General features: G+C 49.0%; 1 protein-coding gene across 4 annotated transcripts in view; it reads right to left on the reverse strand.

The window, feature by feature from the left end:
• Positions 1–20,320, reverse strand: part of LOC138181622 (kinesin-like protein KIF26A) — a 260,347-nt gene that overhangs the window by 184,321 nt on the left and 55,706 nt on the right. For all 4 annotated transcript variants that reach the window (XR_011173549.1, XM_069116612.1, XM_069116614.1 and 1 more), the window contains exon 3: positions 11,126–11,264. Coding sequence is in view for 3 of the 4 variants with exons in the window: in XM_069116612.1 (XP_068972713.1) it covers positions 11,126–11,264 (139 nt within the window). In the remaining variant the exon portion in view is untranslated. The remainder of the gene's footprint in view (positions 1–11,125; positions 11,265–20,320) is intronic.

Raw genomic sequence — 20,320 nt, forward strand, 5'->3', positions numbered from 1 at the left:
GCGCTGCGCTCGCTTTTAATTTATTTATTAATAAATTTCATTTACACGTAATATTAACTAAATGAGAGTAGAAAAGATATTATGGACTGTTGGCACATTTTTCCAAGTTTTCAGATGTCTCGATTAATCCGAACTACGTTTTCAGGTAGGCAACGCAATAAATCGTTCGGAAAATTCAATCGAATCGGGGCTGCGTGTTCGCGTATCGGTATTTCTCCTTCGTTCTACCAGCACGAAACAGAGATGACAGACTTTCGGGCGCCCATGGGCACTCTCTCACCGATCAAATATTCCTCGCGTTGCCCTCTCGAGACGGATAAAGTAAACTGTACAGCCGCGAGACCAATAAATTAAATGATAAATTTTTCGACAACGCGGACGACTCGCCGCGCGATCTTCTCCTCCTCTTCTCCTATCTTTCCTCGTGCTTTCTTTTCCACCGTCTGACGAGAAATAAAGTGGCCGTAAATCCCGTCTCTCTCCCTCGGCTCCGTTGGATCTCGCGTTACTTTCGTTTCACAAGCGTACGAGTATTTAGGCTATTGCCCACTACTTGCCAGGAATATCCGAGAATCGCGTATCTTTCCACCCCACTAATTTCGGGGTCGAAGAGAAATGACCGTGAAACGGCAAACGATACCGTGCTGAGATCGTTAAGCGCATCAGAAGGTTGTTATTTCTACCGGGAGAATGTTACATTGCAGTGGAAACGACCGGCCTCGAGTCAGATAAAGGTCAGAGGGACAACCTCCGGACTAATTTCTCATTTCCGAAGGAGATGCGGACCGTCGGTATTCCAGGCGCCACTAACTTTGTCGCGAGTTAATTAATAAGAGACGCTTGCTCTATAGGATTTCAACGATGTAGCAGATAAAGTTTCATCGCGTAAACTAAATCACGTCGCATCGCGTCGTTTACGCTTCAGAGGATAAGAATTCATGGTAGCAGGTGTCAAACGCTCAGCCAGGCCGGAAGAGGAGACAATATATGGAAAAAGCCACGTAACGCGTGTGCACCTGGGAAAACGTGTCGACGGCCAGCGAACCATGACGAATTCTCCGTTTTCGATCGGGTTTAGATTAAAACCATATATCGGAAACCGAGAAACAAACGATGTAACTTTTCGGTTGCATGGCAGGCAGCTCGTCGATTTGATTTGTTCATCGGTGCGTGAAACCAGCGACTCTATATAACTCTCTCGATTTACTAGACGCATGGTCGCGCGCGGGATCTCGCGAATTTTTGCAAATTTCCCCGAAACAAAAACAAAAGAGTGGAAAGAGGGGGGAGAGGGTAGTTGGCGCGAGTGCACGGTTTCCCAAACGAATAGGACAGAAAGTAATTATTTTCGGTCCGAGGCGGGAGAAAGGAAAGCTCTCGCGCGCTATCCACCGAACGCATTTTCCCAATAAAACTATAAAATCCAACGGCCTTTAATTTTTTATACTATCCAGGTATTCCTACGCGCGCCGTAAAACCGAGTCCATTGTCTCTGGTTTGGTATTTCAACGATTTAAATGTCCGATACGTCCAGCAGGATGCCTGCGGACGTCCAAACGTCCATGGATTAATTTACACTCGGTTTTCGTGGAGGTCCGGAATTTGATGGAATTTTATAGGCCGCTCTCTATCGTCCCCCTAAATATTTCGATTATTTTTTCTCAAAAGGTCGCGCCGTCCACCCTACATCAGCGGATTCGCCATTTCTACTTTTCTTTTTATCGAACGTAGACGTTACCATATACAATATTTTTCTCGAATACGGCGAACGTGAACCGTTCAACGGCATTCTAATTTTTCCGCCGATTCTTACGACGTTGTTTAATCGTTATGAAACGTGGCGCCGATTCGAGGCCGCAGACAACGCGAACGAAATCACGGTTGGTCGCGACAAGTGTACGAAGAATACAAAAACCAAAGGAGGTTCCTCCTTTCCGGTACATAACGATTCGTCCCGTTTGTCGGGGCCGGGCGGCGACATTCGTCGAATCCGATTAATCAAATCGAAAGATTCTTTCGTAGGGCGCGTTACGAAGCAATTAAAGCGCAGGATTAATTGCGACCGCACGCCGGGAAAAATAAGTCCATAAATTAACGACGCTCGACGTTCTGCTTCCTTGCTCCGTTCCCTCTCTCCCTCTCTCCCCCTCTCTCCACCCCTCACCACCTCTTGTCCCTGATTCACCACGTCGACACACTCGCCTCGCTTCCATCCCTTCGTCGAGCGCCGACAATCTTTTCTCTTGCCACGGATAACTTATTGCCCGGACTACGCACTATGCATTTCCGAAGCGATTAAGCTGTTACCCAATTTTTTTTTATCCACTCCCTCGCTCCCTTCAACTGGCAGATTCTCGTCGAAAGACTTCTGAAAACTTTCGCCGTAGTTTTCAGCGTTTCGGGGACACAGGATGAACCAACGAATGGGCAGAGGGATCAAGGGGAGATAACAAATTCATCTTTATCCCCTTTCGCCGTGTAATTACAGTCTGGTAACAATAATGCCGTTCGAATTGCCTGTAGAATTTCGCCAAAGTTATTTCTCGTCCGATCCTATCCCGCTCGTATCTACAAGGCGATAGAAGGTAGGTAGATGGTAGAACGTTTTTATCGCCGATTTCACCGGTACACACCTGACCATGGCTGCCGCCGTTTACGTTTACGTAAGGTAGAACGCATAGCTCGGAAAATAGATACGTATCTACGGCGTGCTAGGCATCCGCTATGCAAATCGCCGACGTGAAAGTTAATCTTTCGCGATCCATTGCAACGTTCGTTCGACGGTAACCGTCTTCTTATCTTTTATTGCCATTTCCAACGTTACCCGGGCGCGAACGAACGATACCGAGGATATTTCGAGCGTGTACGAACGGCCAGCGTCCTCCTTCTTCCTCTTTGCTATCGTTTTCCAACAACAATTTCCACGAAGAAAAGGAGATCGTTCGTGCACGGTTCGGTACATCGAGGCCGCGAAATCCGAGTTTTCCGTTGCCCTCGGCCAGATTCTTTTCGTCGATCGAGCTATCCGCAGCTTTCGAACCGCACCTCCTCTCTTTTGAAGCTAATTGCGCGAATGGTACGCCCCAAATTCGCACCATTTTCATCCAGTCCCGTCTATTCGATCGGAGAACCGCGTAGAAAGACCGCGCCCTCGCTACGCGTGGCGACGAAACGAAACGACGCGGTTCGATGGTTCGCTTCCCGCTGAGGGGTAGCTGCGAAAGGGGGCGAGAAAAATTCGAACGACGGAAAACGCTGACTACGAAATAACCGGCGTTGTTGAGGGACGACGTCGCTTTTTTTATGTGACACAAAGTAGCACTTTGCCAAATGACCCGAGTCTTTTTAGGGCGTTACCGGCGCCGTCACCTTCGACATCCACGTCGCGGGAATCACGCCACGGCACGAGCGGAAGTTCGTTCGCTCGAGATCGCAGCAACCCCGTCCAACGGTTCCGTACGTCTGCACGCGTCCGTGTCGCAAAGAATAGGCGGCCTTAATTCCCGAGACTGAAGAAAAATCGATTCATTCGACGATCTAACAAAGCCGTTTCGATAATTAGCAATAACGTTGAAGACAATCGCGTAAAATTGCAGATCGCCCGGAAAACGTGCTGGTTTTCGTCCGTAGCCGATTTCCCCCGTTTCAACCGGGAATAGAACGTTTGCTGCGCGAGAAGCGAGCAGGTACGCGACGATATATCTGGTTTATAAATATTAAACCGGGGGTGGTATCGTCCCGGTCCCCGAGAAGGTATCATAACCTTAAGACGTCAGACCGTGCATTGAAGGGGGATCAGAAGGATTTGCGGAAGGTATCCCTCGTTCCACGATATTACCCCTTATACTCGCCGACTTACACTCACGAGAACATATACACTGCGACAGACTAACGTACACGCCAAGCGCTATCCATAAAATTATGACGCCACAGCATTTATGACTTCTGCCAGGCAGCCTATTCCTGCCTCGATTGATTCTTGGAACTGACTTATCGTGAATAGCCTTTTCTCCAACACGATCTTCAGAGAATCGTCGACCAAGTACGAGGCTCGCGAGGGCGTTTAAAGTCGTCTAATACCATTTGGAAAGGATTTATGTCTCTGGAAGACGTTTCACATAGATAAACGATAGCGTTAGGATACAATTTGTTTCACGATCGGAAAACCGAAAGGCATCCCTCCGCTCTTCATTTGCCCGGTTGCATATTCTTGGCAAACGACGAGGAAATTCTTTCGCTGAAATAGAGCAGAAAGGTCGGACTCAGCGCGGTGAAGCGAGCTGCGCGAAACGATGCTTCTATATTAAGGAGAATCCGCGCGGCGTTCGAGACACTCGACGAGACTTCGGAAGTTTCATTTGCACCCTCGCGTTCTTCGACGTCGTGAAACACGCTGGGGCTTAAGTTGCTACCCGAAAACCGTGTACACGACTTCTCGTTATTAATTACTCGAAAACTCGCTGCTTCAGCCGTACACCCATCAAAACAACGCGCTGACATGGGTCTCGAACGCTGGAGCACGGATTTACGGGGCGGCGATCCGACTAAACGGATCCGGAGACCGGTCAATCATTTTTCAGACGGGCCCAGATAATTTTTCACTCGAGCGTCTTGAATTTTCCCTGGTAGTCTGATGAAAACCGAGAGAATTCCAGCCTTCCGGCGAGTTTTTCAGCGAGAATATCTAACGAGACACCACGCGACGATACGGCACGATGGCGTGTCGTCGTCAAAGCGAGGCATTGTCACCGCCGTTTGAAAGGGCCGCTTGGAAACGCCGGGGGAAAAGAAGCAGAACGGTGTGCTCCGCGTCTTTGGCCGCGGATATCGCACGGAAAACGCGGCTGAGAAACAATGCATACTGAGGAACAGGGAACACGGCTTCGAAGAAGGAAGACACCGTGGAAAGAGGGAAAAGAAAAAAAGAGAAACATCGCTGGAAAAAGGTATGAGAATCCCCCGGCCAATTTACCATAAACTTAAAGGTTTATGGAGGGAAAGTAGCCGGATATTACCGGAAGGAGCGCGAGAAATGCGAACCGCGGTACCGAGAGCGCTACTGGATAAGAATATTAGGCGCAGAAGAAAAAAAAGAAATATCGGAAGAAAAAGGGGATCGCGTTCGGCGGGTGAAGAAGAGGGGCCAGGAAAAACAGAAGAAGGGACGAGGGGATTGAACAACGGAATTAAAACGCAGCCGGGTGTACTTTCTTCTCGGGCAAGAAAAACGTAAAACCTGCATACGCCGTGGCTGCCTCCAGGCCAGCTGCCCCTTGTCGAGAATTTATGAATGCTTTATTTAATTTGGGATTCGAACTCCGCGTTTTTCCAGCCAACCACAGTTTTTCTTTGAGGAACACGCAACGTCGTGGCGAGGTATTGTCGGTAACCGGTCGCGTATTCGTCACTAATTTGTAGCTAATGACTAGGACGTTAATTAAAGGGAATTCTTTCGTTCTGCCGAACTTCCCTATTTTCTTTTCGTCCTTCGTATCGATAATTTTTTGATACCTCCTCCAAAGAATCCGGCAACACCCTTCTTCAGCCTTTCCAGACTTTAGCTCCTGCATCGTGTCGTTAACGATTACAACGAAAGTCGTAAGTTTCCGCTTACTCGCAAAGAATACATCGCTGTTTTCTCCTTTCTCTATTCGAAGCAGCTTTCTCAATGCTGACGGGGCTGTCGCGTGTAACGAGTCGAACGATTAAGGAATTTCCCATGACGAATGACCGATCCGTCGCCAGGCGATCCTTCGCAGAAACGCTGGCGAGAAAAAGCGTAGAGGCGACCGCGCCCGCTACGAACATGCAACCGCTTGATAATAAATGAGAATTTTTGGTCGGGCAGAGGGGTGCCGAATGGAGTGGAATGCGAGTGAATAGCGGGAGACGATGCGGACGAGCGTGGAGGACGTATACGAGGAACGTCGAGGTGGTCGGAAGATATCGGAGGGGTTGAAAAATTAAACAAAAACAAAGGGTGCGCGCAATTACAATGAAGGAAATAAGCAGGCATTGATAACGCCACGAATCGAGAGTCCGAGCTAACCGACAATGGGATATCAGAATGGCTATTATACTCGGCGTAGACTCAATTATTTTAAGCCACTTTTGTGCCGCGCTAATGAAGCGAACAAAGCAGAATATTAAACCAGCCTCCTATCCTTCTTCCCTTATCTGTCCCCAACGAGTCTACGACGCTTTGCGTTCGCAATCTTCAACTTCGCGCTGCGAGGATCGATACGCGCCACTTCCGAGTACCATTTTCTACGCCAACGTACCTTAATCCCTTCGTAATCGTTTTTCCAAGGACGTTACAGCTTGGTGAAAACGGGTTTCTTATCAAAGTAAAACAACTTTGTAAAGAGAATGTATCATCGAGGCTGGCAAAGATACAAGGAAACTTGCAAGAAAGAAATGCGAGAAATATTCATCGACCTCGAAGGTTACGGAGCGACTTCCAACGGAAATAGCGAGAACACCGAGGCGCGATACTACTCAAGAAGTCATCGCACCCCGGTGTAATTTCTGCACGGGGTGACTCGGCGGATTCTTTCGACTCGGAAGAAACCAGTTTCTTCCGCACCATCGAAGCTCGGGGTTCTCCGATCTGGCCGCGTGGAATCACCGCCCGGAGAAATATCGAAAAGGTGTTCCGTCGTAAAATTCACCGAGTATAGCGCGAGACTCGAAAGGGATGCCCGATAAAAGACAAGCGAGCGCGAGAAGGAGATACCGCGATGCAAATCGATTGCCACGCAACGGTATTTACTGCTTCGTCGGTTACTTGTCGGTAGCAAGACGTCTTGAAAACCCTCAGGAAAACCTTGTTAATTAGACGTCCAAAGTAAAGCGCGAGACGTAAGGCAACGACGGGACCGGGAAGAGAAATAGCGGAGACGTTCTCAATGTCGGAACCCCATAGACATGACTTTAATTCCGGGAAGAAGAGCGATGTCTTCCCAGTAAAATCCTCCTCTACCGCGTTCAAGAGGTTTTCTCTGCTCGTTTTCAATAGCACACATAATAGCATTATTCATCCGTGGGTCTTCGTTTTTAAATTGTCCACGATAAAATCGCGAACAATAGACGCGACCAGGCTTATAACGTTCTCGCGTGTATCTTACGTAGGTACCGCGTGTCGCAACTCCGTCTCCTATCGTCTTCGAAAAATATCGTGAGAAAATCGGGATACGCGTAGACGCGCCGCTCGATTCCCGAGCAAATAATTCACCGGTCGGACAAGACTTAATTATCTGCTTTTTCTCTTATTGCTCGTTGTCGTCGCACGAGCTCGATTTATGACCGTCCCGATAAAGTCAACGGCTGTACATTAACATTACGTAATACTTGTACTATCTCCTGTCGACTGGAAAACGGCCGCGGCGAAAATAAAAGAGGGGCACTCCGAGCATTTTCTACGCTCGAACGGTTGAGTAATGGCGAAGGGTAGATCGGCACGGACGGTGGTGAGCGCTCGATGGCAATGCCGGGAAAAAAAGAGACGGAGGAAAGAGGATGCTGGAAAGGGGGTACAAATCGGCCGTGAAATCCAAGATTTAACCCCATCTTGCTGCGCGAAGGCGACGAAATCAAGCCCCTCTCGGCTCACTGATATGATAAACACCGAAAATGACAGCAGCCACCCCGCATCTTTCCCCCTTTTTCATCCCTCTTCTCTTCTCCATCGGTTTCTGCTCGTCTTCCCGGAGCTCTTCGAGTTAATCACGTCAGGCAGGCAGACCCTCTGATTAAAACGGGCCTCCATCCCTTCTTATTATTATTGTTATTAGAGGAACTGAGTGCAGGGCACTCGGGGAATCGCGTCAGAATAGACGGCTCCGTTGTGTATACGTGTGCCCTCATAGATACACGTGGACCAACGTAGACACGCAGGGAGCGACGTGCACGTTTGCTCCCTGTGCCTTCTCCTAATCGTGCGAATTTTCGAGATTATTAAATGGCTGACGGGACTACGAACGAATCTTGTTTCGTCCGTTCCTTAATTAACTTTCCTCGCCGCGCTATCAATCGCCCGAAATATATGGCGTTGAAACTTCGCCCGACGACGACGCATGATTTGTGATTTATTTGTACGTTAACGCCCTCGTTCCCGTCGCGCGCGCAATAATTCTAATCGCGGCGCAAATTGAAAGACGCAATCTTGTATGAATATTAATCTATCGGGTAAACTCTGTATAATCGAATTTGTCTCCTTGTAGCAACGTTTTTTCGGAAACGATGCCTATCGATCACAGAAGAAAGTCACCGGGAATTCAGAACCGGTTGCAACGCGGTAAATTATATACGCTATCTATCTCGCCACGAAGTGGCAAATTATATACACGATATCTATCGTGTATAATTCGCACATATCGTGTCACATTTTCATACCGATAAGCAAAGAGGCTGCGCTCGAAAATTATTTGGAAGCGGAACCAGCAGAAACACACGGTAATCGAGCAATCATCAAGAGCGATTTTGTAGAAAGCGTCCACCAGCGATCACTGGACGACCACGGATTGGACACTGTCCGCGGTAAAGTAGTAGCGTAGTCGACGAGAACAATTTTGGAGCAAGTGACCACCGGTGACCACTACGGCTGACCACGAAGTAGACGCTGAGTTGGCACCGAGCACTCGACCAAGTAACAGATCAGAGGACGGAGTAAATTAAGCTCGAAAGCTGATAAAAATCAAAGCCGTAAGTGCTATATAGATTAAAAAACTATTCCTGAAAAAATGCGTTTTTACCCATTCCTCGATGGATCACGGTGATGGATGTTTAAACCTGCAGGCACCTGGTTGTCGACAGGTGTTCTACGATAGTTTTGCATTTGATTTGAATATTTCTTAATAAACTGCATACTAACAAAGCACTGCGTGCACTCGTGTCGCGCCATCAATCGGTGCCGCCAGTCGAAGCTTTAATTTAAGATCTGGTTTCATCGTGGAAGCTACCGAACAAATGGCGTCGTTGGATGCTAACGGAAGTAGACTACCGGCATGTACGCTTCAAAACTCGTGCTGTCGAGCAGCGCGGAAAGCTACAGCCGTTGCTGCGGAAGATCGAATTGCCGATCGAACGATGATCCGGTTTCACGGGGTAATCTATCCTCCGAGCGGCCGATTATGCTAATAAAGCTGGCAGCAATAAGTAACGTGGAACGATCGTAAATCCTGTCGGGACTGGTGAACACGCGCGCGTACACAAGTGTGACGACAGTAGCGTAACCGCGAGGCGACCTCGTTCTGCTGCGTACGTGGATTGCCGCGTTTTAACCGATTTGACAAATACGCGTCTGGCGATCAGATACGATGGCAAACGGTAATGTACGTTATTTCGTGCGTAGCTCGTCGCCTGTCGCCGCTCATCACCGCCTGGCACGTCGTCCGTTGAGACATGTCATTGCCCGTGACTCGTAACTTTGTTCGTAACCCCGGAGTAGACGTTGCTTCGCGAACAGCCGCGATGCCGGGCTATTTCGTTGTCGAATTTATGAGCGATTTTTCTCTGTTTCTTTAATTGTATCGTCAGCCGTGCGAAGCACGCAGACCGACAGGCAGATCAACGAATAATTACACAGAGGTTTTGCGAGCTTTAGCAGCTATCGGGATCGTCGACAGACGAGACAAAACGAACTTAAGACCCGGCTAGTTTCGAACGAAGTTACAAACGCGAGTAGAGTATCCTGGAATAGACGAACAGGGCTAAACGAATACGACTGATTACGCCACTGGCACGGTGCACGCAGGTGTGCGAGCTGGCAGGTCGAATTATCGACTCGACCAAGCACAGGGAAACACGTCGAAGATGTTACGTAAGGTCGTGGCAAGGAGGAGTCCACGGTCGAACAAGGAAAAGAAGGTGGAGAACAAGGGAAAAAGGCGGGGAAGAAGGTCCGGAGCAGGAGCAGGAAAGAAAAGAAAATTACGACTTCGCGCTGGACCCCGACGTTACGAAACGACTCGTCGTACCTGGCACAGCGATGATTGCTGGCTAGCATGGGCTAATAACGGCCGCGGACATAACGAAGGGTTATGTGGATCACGAGTTTGTTATTGGCTCGCTTAATGACTCGTCCACTCGTTCTACTTGTCTGCAGCCGAGTCTACCGCGTGAATGCCAATCTCCCGTGAACGCCGATATAGCAACACGACTCTACAACGCAGTGCGTCCCGTCATCCGAATATATCGCGTACAAAGTGGAACGGGCGAAGCGGAATTTCAATAACCGTTTGCGAACCGGTCCGATGAAAATTCTAACGCGTCCGTAAATGGCCGATAGTTGCCTCGAAACGTAAATTTCCTATCGAATTTTCCACTTTCGATGCTTCCCTGGAGATCGAGTCGTGAAACGAGTTGCTCGATACGAAAGAACGTGGGTAGAAAATAACGAGAGGAGAACGCGTTACAAGGTGCACGCGATTATACGTCTTTGACAGCGAATCTTGAGCAAGTGTATGCGTATCTTAATCTTGGGGGCCAGTTCGAATGCCGAGTCGACCGGACTAGTCGGTGGACTTTAAATGAGAAGCATCGTTGCTCGCTCGACCGACTCTACCGACTCTGGACAAGTTTTATTCCCGCGATATTGCGAACGCCTACTACTCGTTATTTCTAACTACCTATCCGTGCGACCGTTTAAACGCTTTGAGGCACGTAAATTGCGTTGTAGAGATAGAGAATTTGCGGCGCGAGCCGACTGTCTGGATTAATAAACGAAACGTCGGTATAGACGCGCGACAGAGGAGGTCTCTCTTGGTTTCAGGAAATTTCAACGAAATTTGTGAAAGTTGCGAAAGAGACGGAAGAGGAAAAAAGAGCAAGACGAAAACGAAGGATAGGACTTGAAAAAAAATCGAGTTTCTCTTGGCAATACCGCTAGAGCTTCGCAGTTTAATTACTATACTCGTTCGGCAGTTTCCGCGGAGCGAAATTGTCGCAAAAACTTGTCGACGTTTCAGGTTTCCCGTGGACAAACTAATTTGTTGTCCGGTTGAAATTACAGCTGAACGCGTGTCTACCAGGGATAATGGATTTACTAGGACAGGAACGTGAGAACGTTAGATACCGGTATCATCGTCTAACGTGGCGTATAATTATTGCATTTATATTCACTCACCATCGATATTAGACGAGGATTGATCCACGCCTGCTGCATGTTATCGTCGAGATAGCGCTTTGCTATCCGGGCGATGTTTTCGTGGGGCTCTTTCCTTTGAGCTGGCACCGGAGCCGGGGCGTCGACGTTGGCATTGTTTCTGGAACAAACGCGAGAGAACGAACATGAGCATCGTCCAACGTTTCTGGGAACCGTGTTGGCCGCATAAGCGGGCCGTGGGCGTGATTACGCTCGATGACAGCGATCGGAACGTTTCTCAGACGAGACGGACCCACCGGCGAAGCAACGGAGTACATTAACATAAATATTAGACAAGCTGGCACGTGAATCACGCTCGTAATTAAACCTATTATTAAACCGGTCTTAGCCGTGTAAAGAGACCCTCTATTACGTGGTACGATCGTTTTCCTCGAAAGCAAATATTTCACGGCACCGTACAGTCTCGCGTCATCCAAGTTTCGCATCACCGAGCTGGGAATCACGTTCCAAAATGCAATTCTAACCCTTGCTTTGTCACGCTCGTCTCTCCTTCGAGTCGTCGCAAGTTTAACCAACTCCGTAGACGAGCATTCAGTTTTCCACAAACCACCAGGGTTTATCTCAAATATACGCTGTCTATTTCATCCACGTTACATTCTTTTCGAAACGCTTTAGCGCGTAGCTCGTGTCTCGTCGATCATTCCCCGCGATCGATATGGTCCGTTTACAGGTACGTAGCAATAGATGGACGCTACTGGTTGTATTAACGACATAAACGGGACGCGTATTAACGAGAGGAACCGATCGATGCTTTGGAATCTCGGCGGTGACAAACTACGGGTTAGTGGGATTCTCTGGCCTATCTTGGCAAACACTATTATTTACTTCGATGAGTTATTAACGCGAACGACGTTTGACGGAGAACAGCAATCGGCGCGCGATACCGCGCTTGTGGGCCAGGAGGGCACGAAATTAACGGTCTCCTGCGCTCCGGCAATGCATCAAACCGAATCTATTGTGCGACCGCCACACCATCACCACCGTCACCGACCATCGTCGCTGCCAGATTGCACGTCGCGCCTATTGCACGCTGAAACAGTTCGCAATTAGGAGACCGACAACAATACGGATCGTGCCACCGCCAGATCATTACGTTCCGCATGGTTATCGTTCGCGATACCTTGATTGGCTTCATCCGGAATCTCGATCGACCGTGTCACCTGTCTCTAATCCTCTAAGATTTTACACGCAATGAGTAACTACCATTTTCCAAGACTATATATCGCGAATAAAGAAACTTAAGTTTTCAACGAATAAACCAACACGATAAAAAAAAACAAATTGAATTTGATTAACTCCTCTTCAAGGCAGAACAAGCCTAATACGCTATTAGTAAGCTAGAAGCTTGACGACTTTTTTCCACGGTTTTTTTCTTTCGCTGAAAGGAATTACACGCACATGGAACCCATTACTCCGCCGGCTGGCTACGCGCGGTGTATCAAAATTTCCATCTGTTGTCCGTCCCGATGAATATTACGACGCACGATAGATCCTGCGCTGAGCACGTACAATGGTCAGGTATGAATAATCGTATACACGCGTATACGAATGTTACGAAAAGGGTATTCGCATTCAATACGGAATTTACCCGGCGTGCCCGCGCTTTACCGACGGCTTTATACGCTGGCAGGATATCGCGTAAGTGAATTACGAGAGTTTATCGTGACTCTGCGGTCCCGTGTCCGCCACCGTCGGGGCACAGCTGCCGCTCTAGGCCGTGCGTTAAATTACGCTCGAGATGCCTAGAAACCGACGAAATTATCGACCCTTCCACGGATCGACGCCCAACCGTCTTCGAGCCACCATATCGTCGACTATTCTACCAGAGTTAAACGCCAGTTTCCTGATATCAGAAACGTTTCGCGCCTTCGACCCTCCTCGAGCGTGCAAATTCCCCGGCCGATGGACCCTTTAACGAAACCTCGAAACGGGTATATAAATAACTGGCGACGGGGCTGACAATTCACGCGAAGCGCCGCTTTCCGCGACAGAAACTCGAACAACAACATCGTCGCGCTTTGATCGCGATGTTTCAGCAGGTTGTACACACCGTTCTCCGACAGCCCACAAACTCGTTCTTTGTCGTTCCCCAGCTTCTACTTTTCGTGCTCAATGGCACTTGTGCTAATTATCTTCCTGTAAATGCACGCTCCTTCCTGCGTGAGTGACTTTACCTATTCAAGATGTAGCACGACAAGGGCTCGCTCCTCTCTGTTTCACCCTTTCAAGCGAGATCCGTGTGGGAGTTAATAGTACGACAAGAAAGAGTAGCCATATGCGAGCGAAGAAAGAGGACCGCGAAAGGTGTACGCGACTGTGTGACAACGAACTCAGGTCGAGAATAGATCGTGCAACGGACCACCACTCTTTCGGATAATCTCTCGGGCTACACGGGTCTTCGCAGGGTTTACAAACCCACGACCAGCGGTAAATCTCGACCAATCGTACGTTTTCGTTGTCCACGGTTACCACAGGTGTGTCCTACTACGTGTCAGACGGCGGACTTTCTCACGGAAATTCACGCGTTTCTGGACGAAAAATTTCGTCTCGTTTTCGAGACGCCCGCTCGAAATAACAAACCATCGAGCGGAAGAGGCTTTCTAGCCGAGAAAACCAGGCGAAAGCTAGCATCGATAAAAGTCGAGCACACCGGCTATCGTTTTATTTCCGGCCAGGAAGAATAATGATAAAAAGGGAACCTCGGCAAATTTCGGCCTTGGCCATAATTCATCCTGTCGGAGAGCGCAGTAGAATCGGGAGCCCGCGAGGATTCTCCTGCCAGATTTTACGATCTTCTGCACGATAAACTCGATAGTTTAACGGATACTCTCGTTCACTACCTGTCCGCGTAACGTCGTTAAGGCAACAGGCAGCCACTAACACAGCAGGTGAGTGCAACGCCGTGCACGGCTTTACGGCGATTTTGATACCCGAGGAATCAATAAACACTGATCGATGTTTCGGAAAGAATCGAAGAATAACGATCCCGTGTTTCGGTAAAACAACCGTTTTTTGGTCAGAGTCGTTTACCGTTTCACCGTCGATTTACAGTCACCGTATGAAGCATCGTGTCAGAAAACATCCTCGACCGATGAGTACGCGACGCGCGTTTTTGAGACTTTTCTCGAAGAACATCGAAAATCGAGGAGCATAAACAATCTTCTTAGCAAGGAGCGAGTCGATTTTCATGGCCGATAAAACGCCGACTTCCATTAAAACGGCCCTGGTGCGAAACGCAAATCCGTGTATTTAGTGGGAATAAAATCGGCCGCTCTCGGATCCTCCAATTCCCTTCAGACTTCAGAAACGTATGCAGTTAACCGGTTGTTTCCAAAGGAGGCGACGAGCATCGGAGTCGAGAGTTACGTTTATAACGTACGATCGGCTCGCCTGCTAATGGCCCCGTAGACGAGCGTTCACGGTGAAAAGTCTATTTCCCTTCGGCCGAGTCGCGAGCCACGCGCAATCTCCGCGTCACGCTAACGCGCGGCTACCGTGCAAGCTTCATTACTATTCCGAACCCGATATCGCGTGTTCTTTACGAGGAAATTATACTAGAACCGATTCGTTTCATTACCAAGTTTCATCTGTACGTGCGCTAACTCGATACAGCCGATCGTCGCGTCCGATCGAACGTTGTTACTTAGAGACGACGTCCAACTGGTAGAAAAAATACGTTTGCAACTGAAACGCCAATTCTGCCTACCGATTTCTTCCCTTGGTCGAAGGTATCCGCAAAATCTCGAGAGAGTTCGCTCTCCGTTTACGAGGAATCGGAAAGGCAGAGAACAGAGAACGAATTCCACGATAACCGTTCGATATAGGTATGCGTGTACGAACATGGCAACGTGCGTGCATGCGTGCGTGTTATCGTGGCGTCTCGCCGCCGATGCGTTTCACGGCCGACTAGCAGCCAAGCACCCCAGGTTTTCGTGATAATTCGAGCCCATGGAGGCAAATGCTTCGAGACAAGTATCCGACATGTGCGATATGTAAATCGGCGAGGCCCATTCGGCGCAACAACGTTTCTAGCCTCGTCTATCGGGAAACCAGCTTCTCGCTAGTAGCTTCAGCCCGCTCGCGGTGAGCGTATTAATCGGGCCTGCCGGCGCATTCGCGTAAACGATCCGGTGATTACGCGAGGCACCGCGCGTTAGTACGCGCCGCGTAATGCTTTGTAATGCGCGGTTTCGAGCCGCGAGATCCGCATCGAAGAACCCTCTCGGTCGTGAGTGGAGCGCGCCACGGAAGTCGGTTCAAACGATATCGTGCACGAACGCGAGGCTGATCCTTGAGATCTCGCGACTCCGCCTCGGAGCTCGTTCGCACGTTCCCGATGTCGGCTATTACCGGCTAACGAGACGACTTTCATCCATCGGGTTAGGTTCGACTTCCGCGGAGCGTCTCGACCGTTCCGTTCCTACTTCCTCGCAACAGTTTCGAAAAATTTCTCCGACCCCGCGTGTATCCGTGTAACAAACTCAATTTGCCGCGGAAACTCGAGCGTTACTCGACAGACTGTTTGAGCAATTGAAATTCAATCGACGCGTCGAGTTTTCTCCAGTTCTACGAAAAGGATCTCGTTGAGTGACGCGCCGCTGGATTCGTTGGTATTCCAACTCGAAGGTTTCGATACTGCTTCCTAGAAAAACTAGCAATTCGCAAGCTATTTGGTCGAACCGACGTTCTCTGTACGTTCTAATTCTTCCGGGATAACGGAGTATCGATATTCTCTGCGCTGTTATACACTTGCAACGTGAGTCTGGACACGATCACGCTACCTTCGCGAGTCGTGAACGGAGAAAAGAGGTCGGATCCAGACGCTGTCGATCGAATATCTAAACGATATCGTCTCGAACGATTGGTCGTGCGCGGGTTCCTCATAGCCGTCGGACAATCGTTGGCATTGAACCCAGGTAAAGTCCAGAACAAAATCGTTAGGCGATAGCATCCGAGTGGTCTCGCGGTGCGTGGTCGTCGGTACCTTTGTGAGATAAGACGGGTCGTAAATCCGTTAAGAGTCGCGATATCGATCTGCCATTGGACTAACCGTGCTCGCCTATACGATACAATCGGGTCCAGTCGTCAAACATATATCCTTCTCTTTGCCTCCCCGTCCTTCTGTCTCGTATCAGTGGCGTATTCATCGCACGAACCAGTAAGAACCGACGTAAGTCACGATAGAAATAACTCGGCATTGGTATCCCTCCAAGTCGAACACGCTAACATTTCGCGTATACGAGGGACCAGGGTATCCTGTCGTTCGATGAACAACGGAATATCCAATCCTTGATATCGCAGCAATAGTGTTACGGTATTTGTTGTCCTCGTGTACACGATACATCGTCGACTCGCATAATTTCGCATCGAGGAAACGCCATCTTCTTCCTGGGTCTTTTCTCTTCGCGCGTCACGTCGCGTCGACGCAATTGCCGAGAGGTACGCGGTGGTTACGCAGCTAGGAGGTAAAGACCGTCAGGTAAAGACTCCGTGAAAACTAAACGAAGGGTGGAGAGGAAGGTAAGCGCGGCGAATGATAAATAGACTATCAGATCGTATCGGCACGCCAGCAGCCCCCGGGCTTATGCAGCGACGTCTCTTCTTTCTTAACCCGACTTTCTCCGCCCTTTCCACTCTTCCGTCCTTATTCTTCGCCCGCTCTATCGTTTCCCTTCTCTTCTTTTTCTTCCTTTTTCATCCGTCTGCCACACGTCGCGCACCCCCGTATCGGAGAAATATCTGTAATATCCGAGTATCGTGCTCTCGCGCCTGTAAGTAGGTACTCGAGCCACTGTGGTTGGTAGCACCGTTGCCCATCGATGATAACGATAATCGTCCAGGATACCCCATTCTCTTTTTATCTCGTCCCGCCATTCCCTACTGCGTTGTATTTCTCTTCCGCCTGCAGTCTCATCACTGGCTTCGTTGAAATTTTTTTTTACCAAACGGCCAAGACATTTTTCCCGTAAACGGTTTCCAGCAACACCCTCCCTTTTCCCTGCATCCCTTCCAAGCTCGTTGTTCTCTATATTTCTGTCCGAACAAGGATGATCTCGTGCGAAGGATTTTACCGGCCAGTAAAACTCGACGACGAGTCCGACGTCTATCCCCAATCGAAGAGAACCTTCTGCCCCGAGAACCGTGTGCTCCGTTAAGTCGAAAAGCAAGTAGCGCGAGAAAACCGAAGACGCTCTGGAAAACGCGATCCGCCGGTCCGCTGCGAACGAACTTGAAACCGGATGCAAGAGGCTCGGTCGCGCCATAGCGCGATAATAAAACGGAAACTGCTTCGTTTTATCACGGTGTCCTCCTTTCGATCCGCAATGCGCCGCGCTCGAACCGGGCCGAGCGCGAGAAAAAAGGAATCGATCGGAGCGGGCACAAAAGAACCATTGAATTTATTCGTTCGAATTGATTCTCCTGGATTCGACCACAGTAGCGGAGAAAAAAGGTGCGAGACCGGACGGAGACGAGACGAAGAAACCGTTTCTTTTATTCCGCGTATCGTTAGGACTTACGTGGCCGTCCGAGAGTTCGCGAAACGAGATTTAGCTGGTTCCAGCGGTGATTTGTGGCCCATTGTTCTCCCCCGAACCGGTAGCCGAAGCAACGACTGGCCCGTGGGAGGGCCAACCGAGGGACCCTAGTAAAAACTCTGCTATCGAACTAATGGTCATTGATTTAACCTGCTGCCGGCTTCGAAACGCGTTCACCAGGCAGCCGACCGCAATAGTTTTTACAGCTACCAGCGCGTTTTCCATCCACACCATGTAAGACAATCCCGGTGTACTTGTTAGAGCGTTAGCAAAATGTGTCCCCGTTTGTTGCGAACAGCTGTTAAATCACTGCGGGCTGAGGCTGAAGAACAAGTTGTTTTAGCAGGTGGAACGCGCCACCGATGAATCGAGCCGAGTCGGTCGAGTTATCGACGAATGCTCTCCAAGCCGATGTCCCGACGAGCATCGTCGTCGTCTGCTGCCATTGTCGTTTTAACTGTAATTAAAGTCCGTTCGGTTCCAATCTCTGGCCAGGAGAATATTTTTCTCAGGCAGTCTCTCCATCTTCTTTCGGAGCGGCCTTAAAGACGGCAGAGGACATAATAAAACGATTAACTCGATTCCTGCGAAGTCGGGCAAACACAATGGAGCAGTTAAGGCAACTGTTCTCCGTTCCGCATTATTTATTCCATTAGCGGAGGACACCGGGCAGCGATCCCTTTTTCTTTTATCTGCATATTGTCCGTGAGTCTAGGGCTCTACTTGCCCTTTACAATTGCCGCGACATGTTTGTTGAAACGTTAGATCGTTCTAGCAAGATAACTCCTTTCTTCTGCTGGCAGGTGGATTACGTGAAATCTACTCTGCGTTGTTCGGCGTAAAGAGAGCCCAAGAGCTCTCTCTTTCCCCGGAGTGTCCACCTGGGTCCTCGGATAGCATCCTTTGACATTTTATCTGAACAAGTCGAGGGAGAGGAAGGGCTCGTGGAGCTGGCGTTAATTAAGGCGCGGCCGTTAATTGACGGACAAATCCAGTCGGGAGCCATCGGGATAAATATAGACGTTCGATCGAGACGCGGATCGCATTGTTCGGCGACTTGTCGGCTGTCGAACAACCGCTAACCGTGGAGAAAGATAATCAATCCCCGTGGCTATTGCACCAGCTCGCGTTGTATCTGCCATCCTATCGACGTGAAAATTAAATTAATCCTTGGCGCGCCGCTGACCTGTATCGCGATCCAGCCAGTCCAACCTTTCTCTTCCACTCTTCTTCCTGTGAAACCGAGGACGGAACGATCTGCGTAAAAGAGCAAGTAATAGCACCGTGATACGTGTAACGTTGAATGCAACTTTTGCTGCCGTGTAATCTCTCCATCTAAATTATTAGATTATCCTTTGATTCATTTATCATGGCTCGAGCCACTTTATACGTCTCTCGCATACGTCTCCCTCCACGCGTCTCTCTCCCACGCCCGTTTCCATTCCGTATATTCAACGTGTACACGCGTAGCATAGCGGCACGGAGGCATGCATCTCTTCTTACGAACCCGGGCATACTTTACGTTAAGTATGTGCTCAGACAATATATATACATCGACGCTTATTTTGCTCAATCTCCTCGAGACAGCGTGCCGTACATTCCAGAAGATACCTATCAGGATTTCCATCCATACGCATCTTGTAAAAGTGGCTTCCCTTTCGCCTAAGCCCGCAGCGCAGGATTTCGAGCCCCTAGCAGCGAACCAGAAGAGGCGCCACCCTAGGCGTCATATTATGATAATATACTTATATTCATATGCAATAGGCTTTTCTTGGGAGGAGCGCGGAAGGCGAGGGCAACGAACGCGGCCTACGAGCCATAATGTAATTCGATCGACACTTTAGCCTCGAGATGATGGAACGATGGATCGAAATTGACGGCAAATGCCTGAGTAACAGTGGTTAAGAGCTAGACAAAGAGAGACAGCGACAGATCGTAGACGCGCGGCAGACGTTAGATTCCGTCGTTGCAGTTAAGGCATTCGTCGATTAATTCGTTGGCAATTTGGTTCATCGCGATCCACTTTAAAGACACCGTTTTCCTCTAACGTCATTCTGTAGCGAGTTGAAACAAATCGAAGAACACCTGCCAGTTAGATCACGGAGCAAAAGTTTCGCGGAAAGCCGTGGAATTACGGTTCCCAAACTGTATTTCCAAATATTCTTACAGGGTCGTTGAAATAAGTCAGGGGATAATACGGAGTTAACGAGCCTTCGATCCTCCTTCCATTCCAGACAAACTTCGACACGTGACGAGACTTCTGACGTATCATGCAGTCGATATTCTAATAATCCAAGCCCTTACAAAGCCACGCGATAACGATTCACCTTAACAACACGGTCACGATAAATTCGACGTTTCAACGTAGTCTCTTATTCCATTTCCCCTCTCCCTAAAGAACCTTTTTCTCTCTCTTACCCTCCACGCTCGCTCCTGTTATCGTCCTCTCTTCTACCGATCTATTCGTTTTCGTTTCTCCTTGTTTATTATACTCTCGCTCCTCGTTCTCTAATTTTTTATAGCAGCTATCCCTTTCCCTGTTTTTAAAAGGGTAAACCGTCAAATAATCTTCGGACGATCTTCAAAGAGATAGATTCTTCGTCTATCACTTCGAAAAGAT

Source organism: Bombus flavifrons, chromosome 7, assembly GCF_040668555.2.
Source record: "Bombus flavifrons isolate JBK064 chromosome 7, iyBomFlav1_principal, whole genome shotgun sequence".
In the NCBI taxonomy this organism is placed as follows: domain Eukaryota; kingdom Metazoa; phylum Arthropoda; class Insecta; order Hymenoptera; family Apidae; genus Bombus; species Bombus flavifrons.